General features: G+C 46.8%; 1 protein-coding gene across 1 annotated transcript; it reads left to right on the forward strand.

The window, feature by feature from the left end:
• LOC102685700 (ATP-sensitive inward rectifier potassium channel 10-like) lies at positions 1-26,771 on the forward strand. Its single transcript, XM_069188491.1, has 4 exons — positions 1-651; positions 20,616-20,956; positions 21,957-22,478; positions 24,781-26,771. The coding sequence occupies exons 2-4, from the start codon at positions 20,617-20,619 to the stop codon at positions 25,257-25,259; spliced, it is 1,341 nt and encodes a 446-aa protein (XP_069044592.1). The 5' UTR covers positions 1-651; position 20,616; the 3' UTR covers positions 25,260-26,771.
• Positions 26,772-26,996: the final 225 nt, after the last annotated feature.

A 26,996-nucleotide genomic window follows, 5' to 3' on the forward strand; every position in this document is an offset into this window, starting at 1 on the left:
GAGAGAGAGCAGCGAGCTGAATTAATGAATTGAAAAGGTCCCGAGAGAAAGTCACTAGCAGCGCTTCAGTACCAGCGAGCGAGGTCGACAGCAGTGCGTTTCGCCTCACAGGACTGAAGAAACTTTTTTTTTGTTGTTATTGAACAATAATCAGGTGCAGAGTCATCAGTCAATAAAAAAAGAGACAACTGGACTTCTCACCCATGCAGACACGAGAGGCGTTGCTCGCTATTGGCATTAATAACCGGCTGTCATCGGCACGAATCCTTCGGAATTTTCTTGAATTGGTCGGATTCGCTTTAGGGCCGTGACCAATCGGTTTGTTTGAAAACGCGTTTTCTCCTTCTTGGGCCTCCAATACGTTCGAAAGTCTATCTCAGAATTATATCATCCTTAGGGATAATTTAACCAAAAGATAGTTGCAGAAATGTAAACCATTTTTTATAAAGCACGGAAACATACACACTCGCTTGTGGCGTTACCATTGACGACAGCAAAAGTCGTTGCATGACATAGATTATATTTTTTTTAAGAAAAAAAAAAGATTTTCTTTTGGGTTTTGTTGATGCGTTTTTAAACTGTTCTTATATAAGTCTATATTTCCCCCCCCCATCACGTGTACGCGGACTTCTGGAGCAACTGTAATTAAAGGTAAGACAATTTAAACTTAAAATAGTCATTCTTCGTTGGAATGTGTTGTACACGGATACGTTCAACGTTAAGAAAACGAGCTACAGCCTTAGGCTAAACGCTGTTGCGATCTGTGCAATAGGCGTGTTGTGTTTTTGCTGACAGGGGAGGTATCGAGACTGTGACGTTCTCACACCTGTGTCTGACCTGACAGGTAGACCCCCCCGTGCTGTGGCAGATCAGAAGGTCAGGCCAAACACACACAGGGCGAATCAGCTGATGGGGTCTTGAGTTTTCCATGCTTCCAAACAGTAACTAATGACGCCAACACTTCCGGATAACTGCAACGTCAGTAGACTTGCATATCAGAACAGCCCTCTGATGAATAATCTCATCGCCTCTTTCAAACACTACACAGGGGAATGACAAAACAACACGACTGATAATGATGATGATAATAATAATAAATTATACTTTCCATGTTCTGGAACTTACACACTGTCCATTGTTTTTCTGGAAGGATTAAGTAGCCTTTACTTGGTTAATAGGTTGTATCTGATTGCCTTTTCTATACAATATATGGATCATAACGCAAGGCAAAACACAAACAAGGCTGTAACTCGATTTTAATACTTTTGGACATCTTGCCGTTTGATTTTCTTACAGTTCATTTCGTTGGCTTTTTACCACAAGCCGAACATTTACGTTTTTTACTATGAAAAAAGTGGAAAACAGTGCCCTAAGAGTAAATAATTAATAATCTGTGCCCTCCTCCACAGAGCAGTTATCTGTCTTTTTTTTTGAGACCCTACCTGGGCATTTCCAGCCTTTGCGAAAGGTGAACACTAACTTAAAAGACAAGGAGGAATTGCTTTGAAGTCTTTTAGCTAAGGTGGGTTAGTTTGATCTTGTCATTTTTTCCCCCAGTCGTTCTTGTCACCTCCTGACATTAGTACGATTTAAACACCCGGAGTGAGTGAGATTAGCCCCATGAAGTGTCCGTTCGAACTCAAGAGAATGCATGTAGCATCCTTCCTGAGGATCAAGCGATATTCACAGTTGCTGGGGCTCACCAGTCCCAAAAAGCCAATTAACAATTGTTCACACCTGAAGAAGGCTTCACAGCCGAAACGTTGTGTATTCTCTCTTCTCTTTTTTCAGCGTGGAGTAAACCTTATTCCTTTGCAGACTACGCTTGCTGACGCAGCTACCCACCTGAACTATTTAATTATTTTTTATAATTAATTATTTTTTTGCCCATATGTAACGGTACAAACTGAGATTTGGTCCTCGCTGCAACGCAGAAATCAAAAAAAGAAAAACCGTTATTTCGGTTACGGAGTCTCGCCTGGTCCATAGCCGAAATACTGTTTTTTTTCCCCCATTATTTTTTCCCGTTTGCTTTCCTACTCCACATCCCGCCCTCTCACTCAGAAAGATTAAGGTATGACAGTTCTGCTGCAGGCTGGTGAGACGAATGACATGGAAGCGAATCTGCGGTTACTGTAAGTCACGCTGGACTTTAAGTAACCACCTGGTTAAGCGGCTCAGTTCAGTTTATCGTCGTGTGCACACGTGCCCTGGAATGCTTATTTGCATGTGGGCTCCACTACCAAGACATTAAAGGAATCCCCAAAAAACATTAACACAGAACAGCAGCAACAACAACAAGTACAATAACATACAACCTGAAGAGGTCAGACAAGCAGTGTGAGAGAAAAAAAAAAAGATGATGAGTGTGAATCAGTGGTAGGGGTAGAGTTCAGTAATCTGACATGTTGTGGGAACAGACCGTCTCTGAATCTGGAAATTCCTGTCTTTATAGTCCTATAACGCTCGCCAGAGGGAAAGGGAGAGAAAAGGGCGATTGGAATCTTTGGACAGTAATAATGGGCAACACAGAGCAGCCCCAAATTCTGTCTTTGCTGAACTGGATTCCTGGCCTGTGAATCAACTTTAATGTGACTGTCGATTGCCCACTGACTTTAAAACTGTCCCTTTAAAACAAGACTCAAAGAGGTCCTGACGTGCTGTGATCCGAGCTTATACTTGTAACAGAGAACAATATTTGCATGGTTAATTAAGCCGCAACTCCACACCAAGGTTTCACATAATTAGTTCGGAACGACTTTACAGCATTACTCCAATCCCCCCAAAATAACATTCGATATCTGACCTGTTTGAATAGTTTATATGTAATTATATTTATATTTGTAAAAGCCTGTGTCTTCCTTTTAAGGATAAGAGTTAGGGTTTGAGTGACGTCACAAGGTTCCAGAAGTGCGCTCCAAGTGCCTTCTGCGCCTCTGAAACGAGGAGAGTTAACACGCTTTCTGGGTCTCTTCTTACAGAGTCTTAGATGATGCAAAACCGATTGGACAGTGCTTTTCCAGAACCTTGGTCTAGAAGCCGGAAGCACCGGCTTCACGACCATTCCAGGCAGACACCGATCCTGGAGGTTAAAAGTCTAACAACGTTTTCATTTGACGTCTAGGGAAACTTAGGCGACGGGCTCTTCCGGTCGAGCTCCGTAAGGTCGCGGGGGACCAAGTACTACCAGCGGTGTCGCACATTCAATTCAATCAATATTGCCAAAGCAAATAAAAATAATAAAGTTAACATGGAACAAAACATAAAATAACATCTACAGACATTTACAACAGAGACATATCATAAAATATTTACACATACTGTAGAAGTTCACCCGGCATCCCGAAACTGATTTTTTTTTTTTGCTCGCTACAGCTCGCCGGGGAAGCGGCGGTTTCAAAGAGCATTTGGCAAAGGAGCCACCACTGTGTGCCCAGCCCTCCCCTCCTCACCCAAACCCCCTTATATAATCCCACCAACAAACGGGCGAAAAGAGTCCGAGGAAAAAGCTCAGTGGGTCCATTGAGGTGCCCTCGCCCTCCGCATTGACACGCAGCGGAAAGACACGTGAGACCGCACTGCGCTTCTCAATGAGGAGCTTGTTCTGGAGAGACGAGGGGACGGCGACCAGGCGTTGGTTATATTAACTCTTTTGTTTTTCCTTCTCTAGTTTTTTCTCTCTCTATCCTGCTTGAGGTTTGAAATATTCCACCAAAATACATCATTCTCGTTATCTTTTTTTTTTTTTGGCTCGTTGGGGCGATATTTTACACCTTAGTGTGGCTGCTCAACGATAAGACCACGCGGTGTTCCTTATTTTGTTTTGCTTTCATTCGGGAAGCGATCGATTGACCGTGAAGTCCGGCTTTATTCCTGACGCTTGAAGGGAGATATACAGGACTTTCCCCCCTTGCTTGTTTTTATAAAGAGCATGCAAAAAACACCGAGACTAAATAGCACTGCAGGGACGGAGACCGTGCTTATTAATCAGTAATTAATAAACCCCAATCAATCATTAAACAGGAGTATGTTCTATAAACTTTGACTAGCACTCTGTATTATCGGATTTCCTTAGACCTGCTTGTTGCTTTAAACTTTTTCCCCCCTGTGATGTCCGTTTCAACTTATGTTGAGTTGATTCAGTTTGCTCATTAGAAGCACAAACAGCTTTTAATGAGCAAACTGAATTAGCTCTACATAACATGAATGACTAGCTGCGGGCTAGTTCAACAAAGGCTGTTCTCTCAACTAGACTCAGCCTCTGGTTTGACTTCCCCTTGTTGGTACTTGGAAAACAGAGTGGAGGTGAACCTGTCCAGCTCACTCCTCGTTCCCCCGGGTTCCCAGAATTCTCTTCCTCGTGGTCTGCCCACCCTTCATGCTTCTCCAAAGGGAAATCTATGACATGTATGTGTTTCACCAAGAGGGTGGATACAGTTTCTCACTGAACCACCCTTAATGTAGGCTCAGGGTTCGCTCATTCCCAAACGCTATTCAACTCGTGTCTCGTTCCTCCAGTTTCCCAGAATTCTCTTCCTCCTGGTCAGCCCACCCTTTATGTAAGAAAAGATCAGATCCCTTTATTGGCCCTATACAATTTCTTGCATTAGGAATTTGTCTTTTCGCATACCCCAGCTTGCTCTCCATGAGACACACAGACAGGGAGAGAGAAGCTTGGCGTCAGAGCGCAGGGTCAGCCAATGTACAGCACCCCTGGAGCAGCTGGGGTTAAGGGCCTTGCTCAGGGGCCCAACGGAGTAGGATTCCTTTGCTGGCCGCAGACCTTGAACCAGTAACCTTCCAGCAACAGGCGCAGATCCTTAGCCACAGTGCCACCACTCCACCTAGCATGTACATGTTTCACCAGGGGGTGGATGCATAGTTGTTCATTGAACCACCTGCAGTTCAGGTTCAGGTTTCACTCATTCCCAAACCATATTCAGCCCACGTCCCATTCCTCCAGTTTCCCAGAGTTCTCTTTCCTCCTGCTCTGCTCATCCCTTTGTGCCCTGAGGTGTCGTTTGTCTGATCTTCTCTCACTAGGGGGGAGAGTGTTCTTTCTCACTTCACCATCCTCTCCCCTCTGCGGCTGGAACACTATTTGTAAAATTGCCCACGCCGTGAGAAGAGGGAGAATTCTTTCCCGACAAAAGTGTGTTAGAGGCGGCGTGGCTTTGCTTTGCTACTGGGTCAGCAGGTGGGTGTTTTTTGGGATACCGCTCCAAATGGAACAGGAAGTAGAGCCCAGGTAGACGGAAGTGTCTTCTTCTTGGCAGGGCCCAGCGTCCTGGTCCATAATGACGAAGCTTGTGTGTGGTTGAAACCATCCCGAGCAAAGACACATACCTGTAAGCACTGCAGTGTCACAGTGCAGAATAACATCATCGGTTTGGCAAAGGAGGGTTCAGCCTCTTCCCCAGTGCAGAACTGGGTTTAAGAACCATGAAGCTCCTGACAAAGCATTTAAAGAAACCTTCAGACAAACAGGGAGTTCTTGGCCAACCAAAGGCCTGTCGTCATCTTATTTAAAGACTTCACTGCCTGACTGCGGCCAGCAAGCGTGCCTTTCTTTGCGGTGTGTGTGTGCGGGAACTGTTGTGAAACCGGAAATGCGGGGTTTGGTTTTCGGGGTACACAAGGCTGCTGGGAGCACCCGAAAAATCCCCCCCACCCCCCCACAGCCTGTGTGTCTTTTGTGACTCCCACAGTGCCAGGCAGTGGAGTAGCAGTGGCCAGCTCATTGAGATTTCCTCTGCTCTCTCGGCAAGGGAGAGAAAAGCTTTTAGTTGGCAGGGCTGCACTGTTTGTACTGACCCTGGAAGACATAATATTCTTTCCCCTTGGCAACCAGCTCGCTGTTCTCAGTCACTTGTGCTGCCTGCATTAACCAATCGCAGGTCTTATCAATGGGCTGACCCAGCTGTGCAGCACCCAGAAGCTAAAAGAATGCGGTTTCACTGATCGGGAGGAGAACTAGTTTTCCAGGCCTAAGATCTCACTCTGCTTTCCAGGCTGAAGGTCCTGATCCTGATGAAAACTTGTCTTAGTAATCTTTTGCAGTTTTGCAGTGTTTTACTCCAGTGGTCCACCACCCGGCTGTGATGTAGCACGGGTCACGTTTCACAGGAATGTTTCTTACTATATGCCATGCCCTTCCCATTGTCCTTTGCAGTAAATGTGTGTGCTGTCGCGTCAGGGCTTGGTAACTGGTACCAGTGGAACCAGATTTCCTGATCTTGTACGAACTCAGAAACTGAGCAATCTGGTTAGCTTACAGAGGAGAGACATTGAAATAGCAGCACCCATAGATCCAACTGATGATGATGATTGATGATGATGATAATCAATAATAAAACATAAAGAACTTTTCTGGACACCTTCAAGGCGCCTTATAGGTGATGGGGACTCCCCTCCACCACCACCAATGAGTAGATCCCTCTCACTAAAGTGCACCAGTCCGCTCAGCACACACCAGCTCTCAGTGGGGAGAAGCCAGTTATTAGGAGGCCATGATTGGTAAAGGCCAGGGGGAAATGTGACCGGGGTAACACCCCGACTCTTTTTGAGAAACGCTCTAGGGATTTTTTGTTTATGACCTTGGAGAGTCAGTGTCACAATCGCTACTCCTCATCTTAAGGGCGCTCCTGCTCTTCCTCGTTTGCCTTATTCCCCACACCCGTTCCTTGGTCCAGCCTCCTTCCTGTCCCCCTTTAAAAGCCAGACGCAGCCGCCAATCGAGGCTCTGCATCTGATCGTGCGAGCCCGGGACCTGGATTCGTCTGGCTCCGTTATGTTTTTAACTCTCTGCTCCTGTTCCTGTTCCCCCCGCCGGTCCCGACCTGTTTCTAATCTCTTGTTTTGGATGGATCACCCACCCATGGATTTTCGCTTTCGTTTGGATTCTCCTTTGGACTTTTTCTAGGATTGTTTGCCTCGGCCACACCTCCCCCGAACACCAGCGCACCCAGGACACGCCCCCTGTTTTCATCCCTGTATTCCTGCATGACGTTTTCCCCAGTGTTTCCTCACTTCTTCAGATTGTGTCGTCCGTATAGGGTCCGGAAAGAACTGCTCGTTACAGTCAGTTCTTTGGTATGTCTCATCCGAAGGACAGGGCCTTTTTTCAGTAAAGTGTCCCTATACCAGTGTCCCTGTTCCATTTTCATGGCATCCAAGTGGTGTCTGTGGTCCATCTGGATAAGAGCACAGATTAGTGGTGGTGAAGGCCGTGCAGTAAGATGCTGCCTTTCACTTAAAATATTCAATGGAGAATTGTGTGCCCATCTAGGACATTAACAGCAACACGGTAGTCTTTGCATTAGTATTTTTTAAGGTCTTGCAGACACATGTGCAGTTAAGATCTTTGATTTGAACCTTTCTCCTGGGCAACTTATGTTTGCACCCACTTATACACTGTAGCAACATAGCAGCACAGTTTCAGGTGGAATTTGAACCTGACACTTTCTAGTTGTGAGCCCTTTCACGTTTCTTAAGAGCGTATTTCCCCACGCTGAACGTCATTTTTGGATGATATGTGAAAAGAAAAATTCAGATGTCTCTCAAGGGCTTTCCCAAAGAGGTTTTGCATGAAAGAATCTTCTTTGTTTTTTAACAGTTTCATGCCCTCAATAACCCTCAAGTGTCAGAGAGTTTCCACTCTGGGTCATCAACATACTGAATACAACACACACTGCTTGTCAGAACTACTGCTGACACACACTGTGCCATCTTGTTCTTCTTGTGCGTTAGCTGTTAACAACAACAGCAGCTGACAATAACACCAGGAACAAACCTTACAAAAGGAGGAAAAACATGTGATTTGGCAAAAAAGAAGAAACAGAGTATCATTTCCCTATTCTCTAAGGATAAATCCGCCCATCCAATTTCTTACTGCGTCTTCCACATCAGTGTCGTAGGGGAGCCAGAGTCTATCCCAGCAAGCCATGGGCACAAGGCAGGAAACACCCTGGATGGAATTCAAGTCCATCACAGGGACATAGAAACACACATTTACACCACAGCCAGCTTCCCCAGAAACCAATAAACCCGCCAGTAAGTCTTTGGACTGTGGGAGGAACAGGGGGAAAACTTACAAACTCCACTCAGACAGGTCTGGATTCAAACCCAGGGCCCTAGTGCTATAAGACAGCAATGCTAACCACTGGGCCACCATGCTCCCTCTCGGAGGATAAATAATAATAGCAATATTTGCTTACACTTGCCTAGACACTCCACTCAAAGTGCTTTACAGGTAATGGGGACTCTCCTCCACCCCCACCAGTGTGCAGCCCCACCTGGATGATGCTCCAGTACTCTCCCCACACACCAGCTCTCAGTAGGGAGGAGAGCAGAGTGATGAAGCCAGTTCAGAGAGGGGGATTATTAGGAGGCCATAATTGGTAAAGACCAGGGGACAATTTGGCCAGGACACCGGGGTTACACCCCTACTCTTTTCAAGAAATGCCCTGGGATTTTCAATGACCACAGAGAGTCAGGATCTCGGTTTTACGTCTCATCCAAAGGACGGCGCCTTTTTTTTTTACAGTATAGTGTCCCCATCACTATACTGGGGCATTAGGACCCACCCAGACCACAGGGTGAGCGCCCCCTGCTGGCCCCCCTAACACCTCTTCCAGCAGCAACCTTAGTTTTCCCAGGAGTCTCCCATCCAGGTACTGACCAGGCTCACACCTGCTGAGCTCCAGTGGGGCTGCCAGCTGGGAGCTGCAGGGTGATAGGGCTGCTGGCAATAATGAAATTGGCAGAACGGATGGAAGATCTTTCAAGTGTTGCCCCGTTTAACAGTATTTAAAACGTTCAAATTTCCCACCAGAATGCAGACAGTCTTTACCGCTGGTACAAAGTGCCTTTCCGTCACAGTGTTTTATTCTTCAGAGCTCTTACAAGCTGTGACCCCCTTGCTCAGCTCGGGCACGGACACTCCCTCCTCAACGCCCTCCAAACTAGTTTGCTGTCCCACCGCACAGCTACGAAATCCCCAAATCAAGCGCTGTCCACTCCTTCGCTCTCTGCCATTGGCCGAGACCATGAGATCCCTGTATTTTCTTCCCAAACACTCCACAACTCCCCCCCCCCTTAAAAAAAGAGCCCTCAGCAGCAATAACTTGATTTCTCTTTCTTGAAATAAGCGTGCCTCCACTTGCCCCGGAGGCAGACAGTTCCCTCTGTGGCCCGGGAGTGCCGCGAAGAGTTAAGTTTGTGTCGGAGCTCATTTTGTGGGGATTGTTTGGCCCACTGGAATACAAATGAAGCCTCTTTGTCAGTGATCTGTGTCTCCCTCTCTCTCTCACACACAGGGAGCCTTTGTGAAGGCCTCCTTTTTGTCCATTTTTTTTATCTGCAGCTCAACAAAAGAGGCTTTTAGGCCTCTCGTCCGCGCTGGAGAGAGGAGGGGGGGAGAGGAAGAGGAAGAGGGGTGATGCAGAGGGAGATAGGAAGGGAAAGGTAGAGACAGAGCAGATGACTTGGAGGAGGGAGGGTGCTATGTATGACACCCTGCCGGAAAACGGTAATTGTATTTGAACGGAGCTCACAAAACAAGAAGGCCGCCGAATGTGCGGCGGGCTTGTGCTTTGGGAATTGAAATTGACCCCACAAACTTGAACCCGACCTTTGACCTTGGATGGAGGAGGGCGCCCTCTTGTGGCTGGTCACCTTTCCTGTGTTCCTTTACATGGGGCTGGACCCAAATTGAAATAGTTGATTAAAGAAAAGGAACTGCGACCAGAGAGATGTGGGGAAACCTCTGTGGGGGTTGAAGGGGTGAGAACTGGCGCCTCAAAGCGCAAAGCAACCGTTGCGAGTAACAGTCTCGATGTGCTGTAGCTCGGGCTGGGTGGAGACGTCATCTTGTGTGATACACCAGCGCACACAGATTGCTGGGACACCAGATGGCTAAGTGCATCTTTACTTACTTCATTTATTGTCCCAGACGGAGAATTTTCATTGCATGCAGGTACATGACATGCCACAAAAAATAGGACATTTAACACAACATGAACCCGTTTCGCAAATAAGAACCATGCAGGCATAAGATGATGGTAGTGATGCTGGATGTGTAGTTAGAAGATCCTGGATTCATTTTCCTGGAAGTTCCATCTTTTGGTCTCACCAGTTTTCCTTCCTCAGGGTAAAACGGACACCCTGTACTCTGGACACCACAGGCAGTATCCCATGATTCTACAGACTCACTTGCCATTTACACATAGCCAGGAGTGCAGGAGTGGGGCAACGGGGGCAGACAAGTCCAGTAACTGTGCTCAACTAACAGCTTGGACAGTCAAGGGGAGCTCTGGGATGATAACTGGAAAGCAAAGATTTTGTTTTATTCGGATTGGAGCTGGCCAGCATTTTATTGGAAAAGAATGGCCGTCTCTAGCAAATATATAAAAAGCAAGTCCTATTTAACACAGAATAGTGTGGTTAATGGGAAGCTCAAATTATATTATATTAATTATGTTATATTATAAGCTTCTGTGAAATTATAGCTTCCATTACATTTTCCCTGCAACTGTTATTATTGCAGAACTTCGTAGCAATTACCCAGTAGGAAATTTCCACATGGAAATGCTGTGAGTAGATCAGAAGGCATCCCCAGCCTTCATTAGTGCTTCTCTGGTTGGCAGTGCTTGAGAACTCCTGCTCCTAGACACAGGGTGACAGCCAGTGACCGCCCACAGCCCCTTTCAATCATCAGCATGCAGGGGCCCGCGAAGCTCAGCTCGGCTGATGGACCAGTGTTCCTGCAGGCTCAAGGCAGTCCTGACTTGAAGAGGCCTGGGACACTCACTGGGCTGTGATGTGAGCTTTTAGGACCAGGGATAGGATGAACTAGAGGGGTGGAAGGTTTAATATAATGCCTTCCATTTATATAGCGCCTTTCTGGACACTCCACTCAAAGCGCTTTACAGGTAATGGGGATCCCCTCCACCACCACCAGTGTGCAGCTCCACCTGGATGATGCGACGGCAGCCAGAGTGCGCCAGAATGTTTGGGAATGCAAGTTGTTTCTGAAAGCAGGCTGACCGAGAGACCGGTCAACACCACGTCGCGGGTCAGTATGCAGCCGATGCCCCCGAGCGCTGGGATGTTAGCCTCCCCAGGCCCCTGCTGGGTATTTCACTCACCCTGCGACGGTCTGGCCTGCAGCTCTTGGCCGATCGCGGACCCTCACGGCTCTGTCCTGGGATTTGTTTTACCGCGGGGAGAAGCCAGGTTGGGGTGTGTTTCCCCCCCGAGGACATTTTTTCCAGCCACCCCCTTTACCCAGCCCGAGCGACTGCATTATACAGATGTCTTTGCAGCTCTCTGCGCTGTGCATGAATAGAAGCTTGTAACACAGCCCCTCTGCCCTGAATACCAACCCCAAGGCAACTGACTGTATGGGGCTTGTTCTTATACAGACTGTATTCAAGGCAAATCTCGTGCTTGGATCCTCTGTGGCACAACCAGATTCCTCTGGAAGGGGGCAAATTCTTTTTGTAGCCCACCTACTAAAATATGCTTTACATTGAAATGAGCTGCTGTATGCACCCCCTTCTCCCTCCCTCCCCAAGAAGGATAAAAATAACATTAGTGTTGTGGAATGACTACAGAGAGTGGTTTCTAAACCAAAGGAGCAGAATGTTCAATGAGTGGCAGTGCACAACGCACAACTGTTAGCTACTAGTAGCTGAACCATGAATGCAGCACTGCTGATTCTAAATGAATGTAACGGCACACGTGCCATCAGTCTATGCACAATACACATGGTTGTTTTTTAAAAGCGTTTATAAGAGGTTACAAGATCGCCCCACCAAGTCTGCATGGGGTCTGGACCATTTTGTCCTGAGCTTTGGCGATGGGTCTGGAACACGGCGTGCCTTGTTTTGAGATGGACTCTCTCTCAAAAAAGCGTTTTTTTTCCCCGCGTAGACCCGGGGGGTCAGCGGCGCTTGTTTTTTTGCTTGGAAAAACTAGCGAGGGCCTCATTCAGTTTCGGGGGGACTGGCGTTGTCCCCGACTTCCATCCAAACTCTGGTCCGCCCAGCCAACTTATTACTTGGTGCGAGGTGGGGACCTGGAATGAGGTATCTTTTACTATAATAAACCTATGCCATTTTAATTTCCTAATTTTATATAATCCATTTTATATATCATTTCATATAATATAAAAGCAGGGAGTTCTACTATAGTGAAAATTGGATAGTGTTACTCAAGAAATTTTCTTTTATTAGAAAGATGCACTTTGATCTAACCAGTTGTAGAGCTATTTGCCCAGGTGTTTTATTTTATCTGAGCATATTATCTCACTTAAGGGCACAACAGCTGTATCTCACCTGGGATTGGAACTCACAACCCCCCCCACATAGAAGTCCAGCACCCTACCTTCTACACCACGCCACGCTGAGGAGTAGACCTCTTTGACGCAGGTCCTAGCTGCTGCACTGTCATTTTTTTTTTCTAGCCAACCTATTTAATTAGCTTGTCCCCTCCAGCGAGTCACGAAAGCAGTTTGTTGTTGAACATTTCTGTCTAATAGTCACCTGGACTCATAATAACCATTGAGTACCAGTGTCAAAACCTGCTGCTCACCCATTTATAACCCTAATTATGGGTTCTGCTGCCTGAAAGAAGGAACATACCTGCATAGAGACGTCTCTCTTAATAGCACATGTCCGTGGATCAGTTTACGGGGGTTAAAGAGTAACACAGTGTCAGACCCAAACAGTTCAGGAACACTCCGTGGGTGTTTGACCAGAATGCTTCCGCAAACTGTGAGCACAAGCTTTCTGCTCTTATTACATGGGGTATTGGAGGCCTGAGATGCAGGGAATATATAGAATATTGTCTTAAGCCAGAGCTTCCCGAAAAGCTCTCTCAGCCCTCTAGGCCTTTTGAAACGAGCAGAGATGCAGGAAGAAATGAGAAGCGCTGGCCTGGTTAAGCAATTCTGCGGTTCAGCGGTTCAGCGGGTGGCGAGTTAAACTGCGGGAAAGGCAGAAAACCAGACTCCTTGGTCAGGTGCCTGACAGGCATACAGGCCTCAACAGGCAATCAATTATCTGGCTCAGCCCGCCTGCATTCCAATACAGTCTCATTCCCTTTCAAAAGAACAGAAGCAAGATCATAAAGGGGAGGGGGTTTGGGTTCACTTTCAGGTTCAGATTAGGGTTTGGGTTAGGATGCAGGTTAGGGCTTGGGTTCAGGTTACGGTGAGGGTTGGATTTTGGGCTAAGGTTCAGGTTAGGGTGTGGGTTCAGTTTCGGATTCAGGTTCAGGTGAGGGTTTGGTTTAGGGTTCAGTACAGGGTTTGGGTTAGGGTTAGAATTTGGGCTAGGGATGAGGTAGGGTTCAATTTAGGTTTCGGGTTCAGGGTCAGATTAGTGTTTGGTTTAGGGTTCAGGTTAGAGTTTGGGTTAGGGTTAGGGTTCAGGTTCAGGTTCAGATTCGGGTTAGGGTTAGGGTTAGGTTGGCTGGAATAGAACTCTGTTTCCCCTGGGGGAGAAAGGTACGGTCCATCCACTTCTTCCCAGTGACTTAGAGGTCCCCAGTAGATATCCTTACTGATCTTAGTTTTGTGTTCACTTACCTCAGATTCCTGCTGTTCAGCCTTATTGAAAACATTGTTCCCGTTTTTGTCTCTTCTTATCTGCAGTTTCCTTTTTGTGCATTATGGTTAAGGTTAGGGTTCAGTTAGGGTGAGGACTGCCAATGAGCCAGTCTATTTTATTTGATTGTTAATAGCTAACGGGTCTGAAGACCTCATCCAACGGTTTGTTTAAACAAACCAAGAGCATCACCTTTGTAACAAAGCTGTTTTGTCGGACTTCAATCCTATTCCCGTTACAATCCTTTGCATGAAGAAGAGCCTCCTGTCCTCGGTTCAAAACCTCTGGTTTCACTTGTGTCCACTGGGGCTTGTTTCACTGTTGATTCAACAGACGTCCTGAGCCCTTTGCCCCATGTTTGTCTTTTTCACTAGTAAGTCTTCTCATTTCACGGTCTCCTGTCACTGTGCAGATCTCTGTGTCTGCGAGAGTAGCACTGTCCCGTAAGCCCAGAAATATACTGTATCTGACTGCTCTTCTCCAGAGTGGCAGTATACTTTTTGTAGAAGCTCAAGTAACTACTGTAGCTGTGTCAGCATGCACAGGCTGCAAAGGAACAGGTAAAGGTTTTTTCCATGCTGAAAAGAAAAGAGACATAGCATTTTGTTTGTCAGATGTGATACCTGAAGAAGGCTTTGCACTGTGTCTACCTTGATTGATCACAAATCATAGGCAGGACAAGATAGTGTACTGTGCAATTATTGTGCAAAACATACCATCAAAGATATCTACCAAAAGAACATCTTCCAAACTGTGTCCCCTAGCTCCTAGCTGTCCCTTCAGATCTCTTGGCAATCTAACTGGTGTGGGACGAATTTGACAGGAACCGAAGAGCGAAAAACGCCCTGCGTTTGCTGGATTCTGTCTGTACCTGGAATTCGGAGATTCTGAAAATTTACAACACTAGATGACTCGCAATTGCAAGCCTAGGGTGTCCAGAGTCGCTTTTAAACCCAAAGACATCTGGGTTTTGACAAAAGAAGAACACACAGGACCTAGACTGTGATCTAATCAGGTTAGCAGGTGCATGTTGCTCCGTTATTCAGAATGCATGATGAACTGTAGAGGCAGCCTGACATAAATCCTTTTGTTCAACTTTGATTCATTATTTCTAACCCTGCCCTCAAACGTGGAGCACGTGCTGGCCCCAGTCAGATGAAGACGTTCCAGTAGGGAGCTCCGTCAGCATGCGTAGGCTGCAAAGCAACAGGTAAAGATTCATTCCATGCTAAAAGGAAAATATTTTTTTGGGCCACAGGATGGAATGTACCTTTCCCCGTTTCAGTGTGAGGAATTTGAAGACATGCCGGCCGCAGCCTACAGCCCACCGGACAGCGCCGGGAAGCTGAGATCGCGGTTCTCAGGGACAGAATGGCTTGAGGGGAAGGGGATCTTTTCCCAAGGCCCGGCTGAAACCGATACAGCCGTCCGATTGTGCTGCGCGTTCCCATGCTTGTCGTTTGTGTCAGGAATCGGGAGGGCAGAAGATGTTATCGGACGCATAAAGAGATCTATTGAAAGGGGCTGGACAAAGCCAAGTTTCCCCTGATAGAGATCTGTCCAGTTTGTGGTGGCGAGAGGAGGGTCTGTCACCGGAGAAAGAGGAAAGGTGTGTGTCTGGCGGAGGGGGAGGGGGGCTCGACACAGAGACCACAGATGATCAGAAGACTTCCCACACAACACAACAGGGCTTTCAATCGGCCGGCTCCAGTATGGAGTGATAACTCTGATCCACAGGGAGGAGAAGGAGGCAGCGGGGGAGATTTAGTGCCGAAAGGCTGCAGCACAGGAGAGTGGGAGCAGGGGGGGGGGACCGAGATATTCAATGAGAGGCACGCAGGGCCAGCCGAAAGAGAACGATAAAAGACGCGGCCATCGCGATAAACAACATTTTGCGGAAAGGAAGAAATAAGATTAAATCGAAAACTTTAAACAATCTTCAAAAGATTGGCATCCTTCTCGGGCCCAGGAGATTTGCCCCAGCCTTTAGCCAAGAATGGTGTTTTTATGTTTGGGAGAAAATAAATGCCCTTGTTTCTTTTGACTGAGACGAGCCTTTGGACTAAAAACATAGAAATCCAAAAATTGCAGGTTCATAATCCGATCGCCCCCAAAAATGGAAATGAGTGGGCATCTCTCACTTATTGGTGTCCAGGAATCCGCAGGATCTCGTGATTATTTAATAATGTTAAATATTGAATAAAATGTTTTGAGGATTTGCTAGATTGTACAATATTGCCGCACACAATCCATCTCTGTTTCCCTCAACTCGTATCTGCTGTTGTATCAGATGACAGGCGCAAAGAAATCGGGAATTAAAACAAAGGTAGAAAATGGAAATTGAGTGCGAACTGGTTCAAGAAATAACAAGAATGTCACACGGGAATATACAAACAGAGAAATGAGGCTGGGTTACTAGTATGATGGGGAGATATGGCCCTCAGGGTTACCAGGTAAGGTGGCATGGTTTTGTTTAAAAGCCAGCTTTTCCTCTGAGATTTTGTAGCTGTTGTGTACTACGTCTAATTCTTAGCACACATAATACACGGCACACACAATGCTGGATATTTTGTTCCACTTAGTTGCATCATTTCCTATGTAATAAGCCCAAGTACAGTGCGACACCATTGCGTAGCTAGGAACCACATAAATAATATGAATACACAACAGTAGAAAATGTTAATAAATATCTGAGGAAAGAGCAAAGATCAGTTTCTGACTGAAGCTCAGCAGTTGTGAGCCTGGCCAGTACCTGGATGGGAGACCTTTAGAGAAAAACTTAGGTTACTGCTGCAAGTGGTATTAGTGGGGGCAATAGGTGGTGCTCACCCTGCAGGCTGTGAGTGTACTGGTGCATCATCCACATTGGTGGTGGTGGAGGGGAGTCCCCATTACCTGTAAAGAGCTTTGAGTGGTGTGTCCAGAAAAGTGTTTTATAACTCATATTATAAGAGCAAGGAATACATTTAATTTTATTTAGTGATCAGATTACTTCTATCCTGGAGTCCTTGCACTGGCTTCCTGTCAAGTTTCATGTCGACTTCAAAATCCTCATGCTCACCTATAAGGCTCTGCGTGGCTTGGCACCTCAGTACCTGTCTGAGCTCCTATCATCCTACTCCCCACCTCGCAACCTTCGCTCTTCTAATTCTGCTCTCCTATCTGTCCCCCAAGCCCGTCTACATTGTATGAGTGACAGGGCCTTCTCCTGTTATGCCTCCAGGCTCTGGAACTCTCTCCCCAAGGACATCAGAGAGTCACCTTCCCTAAAGTCCTTCAAATCCAGACTCAAAACATTCTTCTTTAAAAGAGCCTTTACTTAACTGGCTCCATTCTTTACCCCTCTGCTCCTACTGTATTTAGTACCATCATCTACACATTCTTATTGTGTTTATCTTGTGTATTTTTTGTTATTGTTTTTATTGTTGTTGTTGCTGTTGTCTTTCTGTAAAGCGCTTTGAGAAGCCACCTTTAAAGGCGCTATATCAAATAAAGTTGTTGTTATTATTATTATAATTATAATTATTTCATTCAAATTGTTTCAACATAAGAATATCTCTAGTCCAGGGCAGAGTGTATGTTACTGACTCATAAGCACTGCTTGAAACCAAGGCTTGGACACTCCCCTGAGTGAAATCAAGTCAGGCAGCACAGGCACGTTTTGGGGCTGGACAGAAGCAGCCCAACCATATTAAATCCTAACCCGGAGCTGCTGGGTGGACATTGTTGCTAAGACACTGCTCGATAGGCTTTTGTAGGCCCTATTTCAGTTTTTATCCATAGAAACGCCTACAACTGAACTCAGCTACCCAGTTACAGTACCTTCAGTACCTTTTGTGAGGCAGTGGGGTGTGACTAATGTATAGGCTTTCAATAAAATACACCATTGAAATTGAGAAGTCAAGTCAGTTGCCTCCACCTTACTTGAAATCCCTGATCTGGTAATCTTGAGACACCCTGTATTTTAACAGACAGGTGAATCATCAGATCTCACTGAATATTGCATGGGAGGAAGGATGTTACTTTTGTTTTTTACATGTGAAATTATTCTACATGTGAAATCATTGTCTTTTCTAAGTCTTTGGGTTTGGGTTTTGGGGATCTGATGGTTGGGCAGTGCAGTTCGGTTTCCCAAAAGTGATGAGAAAAATGTGGATTGTATGTCTATTTACAAGATCTTCCAAGAAGGACTCGCATATTTTTTTTTGCACGAGACCTTTATTAGCAAATGATTAGCCGTATTTGTCCTTAACCCTTAAAATGTACAAGATTTTGAGTTCTGCTAGTGCAACCATAAATGACTAGAACTTACTAATTTATTCAGTTGACACTATAGACTAAAGCAAGTTTAATCGTCACCCATTTATAGAGCTGGGTATTTCATTAGACCTATTCAGGTGAAGTATCTTGCTCAAAGGTACAAGAGTAGTGTCTCAGCTGGGACCTGGGAGTTCCTTTCATTCATGAGTCCAGGGCTCTGTGCACTGGTCCACCCTGCTGCCAGCAGCTGACATCCAGCATGCCCACTATAATACTTAGATGTCACACTACTCTGTCTAGGCTGCCATCTTGAAAATGTTGATGTGGGGTGAAAGAAGCTCATGCCATGTACTGTTTCAGCGGTACCAACTCCTCACCTGTTAAGGCAGCTCTGTTTCATTAAATAAAATCAGCACTGGCATGGTGGTGCAGTGGTGTGTGCTTTCCAGTTCTAGGGTCCTGGATTCAATTCCTGGGGTGCTATCTCCCTGGAGTGTTGATGTTCTCCTGTTGTTTGTGTGACTTTCCTCTTGCAGTCCAAAGACATACTGGTAGGTTTACTGGCTTCTGGGAGAACTGGTCCTAGTGAGAGTGTGTGTATGAGGGTCCCTGTGATGGAATGGCATCCTGTCCAGGGTATTTCTTGCCCTGTGCCCATTGCTTGTTGGGATAGGCTCTGGCTCTAACCAATACAGTGGTTCGAAAATGATTAGATGAGTCACTTATTTCATAGCAATCCTTACACTCATATACTGTTTTCCAACTAAGCTTATTGGCACTACAGAGAAAAATATTTGTTTCTGTTTCAATGAAATGGTATTGCATTTAAAGGACAAATGTTTTGGGTTAATACGAGATATCATTGTATTCAAATGCAATCATTCTTTTATGAACAATATTGCCTACAATATTAATCTCTTGCATTATATTGTCCCCTACAAACTAGCATTGACTTAAACAGCACAAGAGGAAGAATGACTTAAAGAACAGAAGAATATCCTTCTTTTTGTGTAAAATAATTCATCTGCAGGTTTTTGTGCTTAAAGATTCAATGATTAACCAACAATGACAGGATTGTTCACCAACTGATTATCCTGTTTTAACCCAATGTAATCTCATATAACCGCAAAACAAATCCCATTTAAACGCAGTACTTTCTCATATACACGCAAAACGTTTCTCGTTTAGACACCAAATTTTTTTCCCCCCCGTGGTGCTAACAAGCTACCCCACTTTCCTGACCAGTCCACTCAAAGAGCCTTATGGGTAATGGGGAATCCCACTACCACCACCAATGTGTCACTCCCACCTGTATGGTGCAACAGTAGTTAGTGTGCCAGTACACTCACCAAGGAGCCGGTATTTCTTTGTTTGATGTGGCACTGCCAACAACCAACAGCAGAGTGGCGCAGCAGAAGCGTGCTGGGCCCATAACCCAGAGATTGATGGATCGAAACCATCCTCTGCTCTGCACCTTTTAAACAGAACTCTTAATCACGCCGCCTATTTAGGGAGGTTTCAGAACAGCTAGAATGGCGTTTAACGTTTTCTTACGAGTGTAAGTTTCTTGCTAGCATGTGTGCAAGCTCCAGAATTACGCTGAAATCACACAGTGTTTTTTTTTTCGCATTTTGGGCAAAGTTTTACTAGTCATCAGTGCAGAAGTCAGGCAGCCGGAATGGGATAAAGTGTCTCGCTTTTACTTATTGGAAGATTCTGTGCAATACATTTATATCTATATTTACATCATATCTATATTTACATCTATATTTATATTCATATGTGTGATACGATTTTTCTGTGTACTGTTCTGTTCTAGTCTGTTCTTTGTGTGTCCGGACTGTGAGTAACTCTTGTATTGTATTGTATGTATTGTACTATTATTATATAATTCGTTACACTGTGGCTGTGTTGTGTGTGTTAAGCTGCTGTTGCACTGCAATTTCCCTCATGGGATCAATAAAGTATCTATCAATCTATTCCAATAAGTGACGACCACAGTTCCTTAAAAGTTGGTGTATTGCAATGCCAAGACGTTGAATAATCTCATGCAAAGACCGATCCATTGAGACAGACAGATGTCCAGGGAAGGAAGATACACATTTTGGAAAGCAGCCTTAATTTCTTTCAAAAGATATTATATTCTTGGAACAGTTGTTTAAAAAATAGAACGAAAAAGACGGACAACAAGTTTTCAAAGTTGTGGACTTTACTATTGAGATACGGACGGTGTTTGAGTCTGGACGCTTTTCAAACGCTACTTTCAGAGCTTTGAGGTGCTTCCAGCATCATTCACCCGTATAAACGGGATATGGAGGTGATGATCACCTTGTAAAGCAATTGATAGGGGAAACCGCTCTTGTTTCCTGAAGGAAGACCTAAGCGTATTTTTTTAGACCGGTTTTCAGATGTTAAAACAGGTTTGTTTATTCCCGGCCTTTATATCAGAGACTCCAGAATGTTAAAAAGTGCTTCAACCTGTAAGATGCGGTTTTACGACCCAAGATATTGAGGGAGCACGCACTACACGCGATGCAATGGAGAAGAACTGGAAATCTCTGTCAGGTTCTTCACCATCCTCTGCTCTGCACTTTTTAGACACGATTCTCACCACGATAGACACCATCAGGTCAATGGAGTGTAAGAAAAAACAGACCCCAATTCACTGCCAATAACTGCTTCCTACAACTATATTCTATCTGTCATTTGTCATTTTAACCGCCCCCCACCTCTTTCTTCTTTCAGAATGACGTCCGCCACCCCACCCCCCTCCCGCTCCCGCTCCCCCTCCCCTCAGAAGGTCTGCTACAGCCAGACCACGCAGACGGACGTGCTCAAGCCCCTGCTGGGAGGGCCCAGCGCCCTGCGGAGGAGGAGGCGCGTCCTGTCCAAGGACGGCCGGAGCAACGTGCGCATCGACCACGTGACGGGCAGGGGGGCGCTCTACCTGCGCGACCTCTGGACCACCTTCCTGGACATGCAGTGGCGCTACAAGCTCTTCCTGTTCTCCGCCACCTTCGCCGGCACCTGGTTCTTCTTCGGGGTCCTGTGGTACCTGGTGGCGCTGGTCCACGGGGACCTGCTCGGTGAGACGGCGTTTCCCCCCTGCCTCCTCCTCCTCCTCCTCTCGCCCCCGCCTCCTGCCACGAAGCCCGTCGTTGGTCCGCAGCCCGACGCCGAGATCCATGAAGGCGGTCCTCCGTGATTCGCATTGGCCACAAGGGTCTTGTGCCGCTTTTCTGCCCCTGCCTTTTCTGTTGAAACTAGAGGCATCCATGGGTTTCTGTTTCTCTCATTCTCCCCCTTAGAATCGAAGACAATAATAATAATTGCTTACACTTACGCCAATAATGACCTTTTCTAGCATTAATGGTGTGGGTATGCATTGATTATTTTGCAAATTAGTCCTTTGTTCAAGCACTCCTGACCAATATAATAACAATAATAAGAATTGCTAACACTTATATAGCGCTTTTCTGGACACTCCACTCAAAGTGCTTTACAGGTAATGGGGATCCCCTCCACCACCACCAGTGTGCAGCCCCACCTGGATGATGCTCCAGTACTCTCCCACACACCAGCTCTCAGTGGGGAGGAGAGCAGAGTGATGAAGCCAGTTCAGAGAGGGGGGTTATTAGGAGGCCATGATCGGTAAAGTCCAGGGGGAAATTTGGCCAGGACACTGGAGTTACACCCCTACTTTTGTTTAGAAACACCCTGGGATTTTTTAATGACCGCAGAGAGTCAGGACCTCGGTTTTACATCTCATCCAAAGGATGGTGCCTTTTTACAGTATAGTGTCCCCCTCACTATACTGGGACGTTAGGACCCACACAGACCTCAGGGTGAGCACCCCCTACTGGTCCCACTAACACCTCTTCCAGCAGCAACATTACAACAATGTATACGACAACATCATGTAGACCAGTTAGCCATTCTAGCCATCAAATGCCAGAGGCTCTTACGATTTTCCAAAGCTTTGCAATACGCAAGGCCTTTGATAATTCAAAACTGCTAACACAGCCGTGCATATTTGTTAATTTTTATTGCAAAATGGTTCCAACCTTCCCATGTGCCTCTTTGCAGAGTTCGACCCCCCCTCCAACCACACGCCGTGCGTGATGCAGGTCCAGACCCTGACGGGAGCCTTCCTCTTCTCCCTGGAGTCCCAGACCACCATCGGCTACGGCTTCCGCTGCATCACGGAGGAGTGCCCCATGGCCATCATCCTCCTCATCTTCCAGCTGGTCCTCACCATGGTGATGGAGATCTTCATCACGGGCACCTTCCTGGCCAAGGTGGCCCGGCCCAAGAAGCGGGGCGAGACGGTGAAGTTCAGCCAGCACGCCGTCATCTCCAACCACGACGGGCGGCCCTGCCTCATGATCCGGGTGGCCAACATGAGGAAGAGCCTCCTGATCGGCTGCCAGGTGACGGGGAAGCTGCTGCAGACCTCCCTGACCAAGGAAGGCGAGACGGTGCGCCTGGACCAGAGGAACGTCCCGTTCCACGTGGACACCTCCACCGACAGCCCCTTCCTCATCCTGCCCCTCACTTTCTACCATGTCATCGATGACGTCAGCCCCTTCCGGGCCTGGGTGGCCAAAGGTGAGGCACTGTCCCCACCACAGCTCTGGCGGCACACTGGTGTGGATTGACATTATGTTGAAACTGGAACCTTGTTAAGGGACTTAACTCTACCCCCTGGAGCTCACAGCTGGCAGCCCCACTGGAGCTCAGCAGGTGTGAGTGAGGTCAGTACCTGGATAGGAGACTCCTGGGGAAACTAAGATTGCTGCTGGAAGAGGTGTAAGTAGGGCCAGTAGGGGGCGCTCACCCTGTGGTTTGTGTGGTTCCTAATGTCCCAGTATAGTGATGGGGACACCGTACTGTAGAAAAGGCACCGTCCTGCAGATGATATGTAAAACTGAGGTCCTCACTCTGTGGTCATTACCCTTCCCAGGGTGTTTCTTCAAAAGAGTAGGGGACTTAATCCCAATGTCCAGGCAAAATGTCCCCCTTGTCTTTACCAATCATGGCCTCCTAATAACCCCCATCTCTGAACTGGCTTCATCACTCTGCTCTCCTCCCCACTGAGAGCTGGTCTGGGGTGAGAGTACTGGAGCATCATCCAGGTGGGGCTGCACACTGGTGGTGGTGGAAGGGAACCCCATTACCTGTACAGCACTTTGAGTGGAGTGTCCAGAAAAGCGAACCATAAGTGTAAGGATTATTTATAAAAGAATAGTCAATCCCCTTGCATCATTCTGAAAGATCCAGGCCACTGGTGAATGTTTCTGTCGTGGACCTGTCACCTCTCGCCTGGGAGGAATTAACTCACAACAGGTGTCAATGTCTGTGTGCACACCCTCTGTGGCCAGCAGGGGTCAGTCACCACACAGCTGCAGGATCCCTCTTCCTTCCTTTGTGTGCATGTCACCATCTGGTGGAGCATGTGTTCAGCTCATGAGGGATACGAATGGGAGGAGTGATGTTTCAGTCTCTATCCATAGCAATCTAGAAAAATGCAGTATTAGGAACGACATTTTGTCGTCTGCTTGACATATACATCCGTTAAGAACACGGAGCTCCCTGTTTCACAGGAGGACTGCTAGCCAATGAAATCCCCTGATTGATTTTTAAAAGTCACATATATATTACTGTTATTGTGATTTCTTTGTTGCCCATTCACTTGCATGGGCTTTGCTGTAAGTTTGTCATGAAACGTTAGTTGATCCCCTCTGTGCTACAGTGTGTCTGCTGGCCTTTTGAACCCAGGCTATCAGAGTTCAAAGTTTTTCTTCTTGATGAGCCTCAATTACAGCAATTCCGCGCAAGGGCCTGTTCCAGCATTCCTTCGGTGTCTTTCTGCCAGAGAGGCCTGCTCTCCTTTCCCTGCAGGAGTATGACCAGAGTCCCAGGGACGGCCAGCCCGTTCAGTTGTCATGTTGGTCTTTGGCCTTTTGTGCTGTATTACGCCAATTGTTCACGTACAGATTTGAGAAGAATGTCGGGGAAACAGCCTGAAGGAGGCTGGTTTGCACCGTGCAGTCAGATCTCATCAGTTAGACTCCAGTTCTGGCTTTAGAGCCAGGACTTCGATCCCTGGTTAACGCGAGGCTTTCCAACTATGCAAAACCCCTGAAGTTTCCTGTGATGCCCCATTGGAAAGGCACAGGGAGGTGCAGTGAAGCATGCTGGAGCCAGTGAAAAAGCCGGGGAAATGTGTGGCTCAAATGCAGAAAAGCCTTGGCGCAGCTACTCTATGAAGAGGCATCATGTGTGAATGGTAATAACGATGTAACAATTTCTCACAGTAAAGGCTCTTTTACAAGAACTTCCCCTGCTGTCCAGCGCTACGGTGTTTTCAAGTTTGCAGGTGCAGATTGGCTCTTTAGGTAAAGAGCATTTGACCCCAGCCACAGTGCCATGATGGGGTGCAAGAGGGGAAGGTCACTTGACATTTGACCCCTGCCAGAGTGCCATGATGGGGTACAAGAGGGGAAGGTCACTTGACATTTGACCCCAGCCACAGTGCCATGATGGGGTACAAGAGGGAAAGGTCACTTGACATTTGACCCCAGCCACAGTGCCATGATGGGGTACAAGAGGGAAAGGTCACTTGACATTTGACCCCAGCCACAGTGCCATGATGGGGTACAAGGGGGAAAGGTCACTTGACATTTGACCCCAGCCACAGTGCCATAATGGGATACAAGAGGGAAAGGTCACTTGACATTTGACCCCAGCCACAGTGCCATGATGAGGTGCAGGAATCTGTTGAAGAAAGGGGGAATGGTCATTTGACCTTTGACCCCAGCCACGTTGCAGGAATCTGTTGAAGAAAGGGGGAACAGTAGCCTGGCATGAAGGGATAAAGATCACCCAGCTTTTTTTTTTCATGCTGCAGGTGGAGGCTGGACCGACCCGGATCTGGCCGATTTCGAACTCCTGGTCATTCTGTCGGCCACGGTGGAGCCCACCAGCGCCACCTGCCAAGTGCGGACCTCCTACCTGCCCGACGAGATCCTGTGGGGTTACGAGTTCCCCCCCGTGGTCTCCCTGTCCCCCACGGGCAAGTACGTGGCCGACTTCGCCTTCTTCGACAAAGTGGCCAAGTCCCGGAACACACCCATTTTCAAATCGGCCCCGCCCCCCACTCCGCCCCCGCCGACCTCCCACCTGCCCCCGGGCCACGCCCCCCGCTACGCCCCGCCCCCATGCGCTGACGTCACCGACCCTGAGAAGATGCGGTTGGAGCAGAGCTTCAGGGAGCGATCGGCCAGCACAGAGAAGGACAAGGACAAGGACAAGGACAAGGACAAGGACAAGGACAGGGGCAAGGCGAGGGACAGCAGCCTCCTGAGCGTGCGCATCAGTAACGTTTAGCAGGTCCTTAGCTGGAAAACTGGACCAAGCTCACACTGACGTAGAACAAAACTGGCACTGCTGTAACTCTCTTACACACTTTCTGCGTGATTCTCTGTTGTTACTGCTCTAGTACCTGCCATTATAATGGACACTTACGTCAGAAAGCCGACTGCTGGGACAAAAAGAATATTGATGTGCAAGAAGATGATTAATGACTGTTTTGGCTCATGATTAATGACTATTTTGGCCAAATTTCCCATTGGCCCTTACCAATCATGGCCTCCTAGTAAGCCCCATCTCTGAACTGGCTTCATCACTCTGCTCTCCTCCCCACTGAGAGCTGGTGTGTGGGGAGAGCACTGGAGCATCATCCAGGTGGGGGGACACACTGGTGGGGGTGGAGGGGATCCCCATTACCTGTGAAGCACTTTGAGTGGAGTGTCCAGAAAAACACTATATAAGTGTAAGCAATTATTAATTATTATTATTACGTTCCCCGATAATTTGCAAGAAAATTGAAAAGGGAGAATCAGATGCCCTTATTAAAGTTTACTGTGGTATATTGTAGGAGAAACAGGGTAAAGTGTAGTAAATTACAGGGGAATCATGGTAAAAGCAGAGGAAAGGCTAGACACAGTCTGAAGTGTAACACATCCCAGTGTTATAAGCGTAGGGAAGCACTACCTTACGAGCCCCGGGAAAGCATAAAGGAGGGAAAATACAGCATGGATGTCGTCCTCAACTTTCCTAAGGGCCGGCCGACAGTCTCAGCAAAGACGCCCCGAACACAAGAGCGGGCGGCGGAAGTGGAGAAGGAGGTGGGACGGCAGTGTGAAGACCTCAGTTCTCAATTTTGAGTGATATTGTATATCCTTTCCAAACACTCCCGCAAAGAGCCACAATACGCACATCATGACAGTTGCGGGACTCGCATAGGGAACAAAAACATACTAACGAGACTTGCAACAGAGAATTACCCCGATAACGAAATGCAATTAGAACGGAACTTGTAGAGAAAACGCACTAGAAAAACATGAAATGCTTCGATGACGAAAATCCAATTCTAACGAAACCTGTGAAGGAATCGGCAGCGGAGCAATGCCGTCAACAGATGGTGCCACCCAAGACGGCGAACCGAGTCTTTCCGTGTTTTCCGAGCAGGAACTGTCGGTTAGTGTCGAACGACTTACTTTGCCGAGTTTTTGTGCAGGAGACGGGAATCAAACATATATCTTCACTAATGCGAAGTATTCAGTTCCTTCCAGGTTAAGGCAAATGTACTGTAAAATCGTTTTTATGATTAGAGTTGTAAGTCATAGCTGCGAGGTGATGAGTTTCTACCAGATGTGCTATATTTTATACTGCTTATTAATAGCGGTTTAATCATTCAGTGTAGAAGCTAATAATGTGCCTGAAATGTAACTGAGATATATTCGCTAACTACGCACTCCGCACCCCTCGATTAAAAATAAATCGCTATTTTGTATGACGTTTAAAACTTAACGTTTCTGGGAACTTAAAAAAAAACAACCTAAAAAGTGAAAATATATTGCCGTACCCTTTGTAATAATCACATTATGGTGCGAGGAATAATTCATGTGCCTGTATTTTTTTTTTGTTTCGTTTAGTCGTTTTAAACAAAACTAAGGACATAAAAGGGATATTCGCGTCTCCAAGCGGTTGTTCTTTAAAGCGCTCCCGAACGTGGGCGACCTCTTGACCCGCGGCAGTGGGGAACAGTAAGTCAAATCATAG

Source organism: Lepisosteus oculatus, chromosome 4 (genome assembly GCF_040954835.1).
Source record: "Lepisosteus oculatus isolate fLepOcu1 chromosome 4, fLepOcu1.hap2, whole genome shotgun sequence".
NCBI classification, from domain to species: Eukaryota; Metazoa; Chordata; class Actinopteri; order Semionotiformes; family Lepisosteidae; genus Lepisosteus; species Lepisosteus oculatus.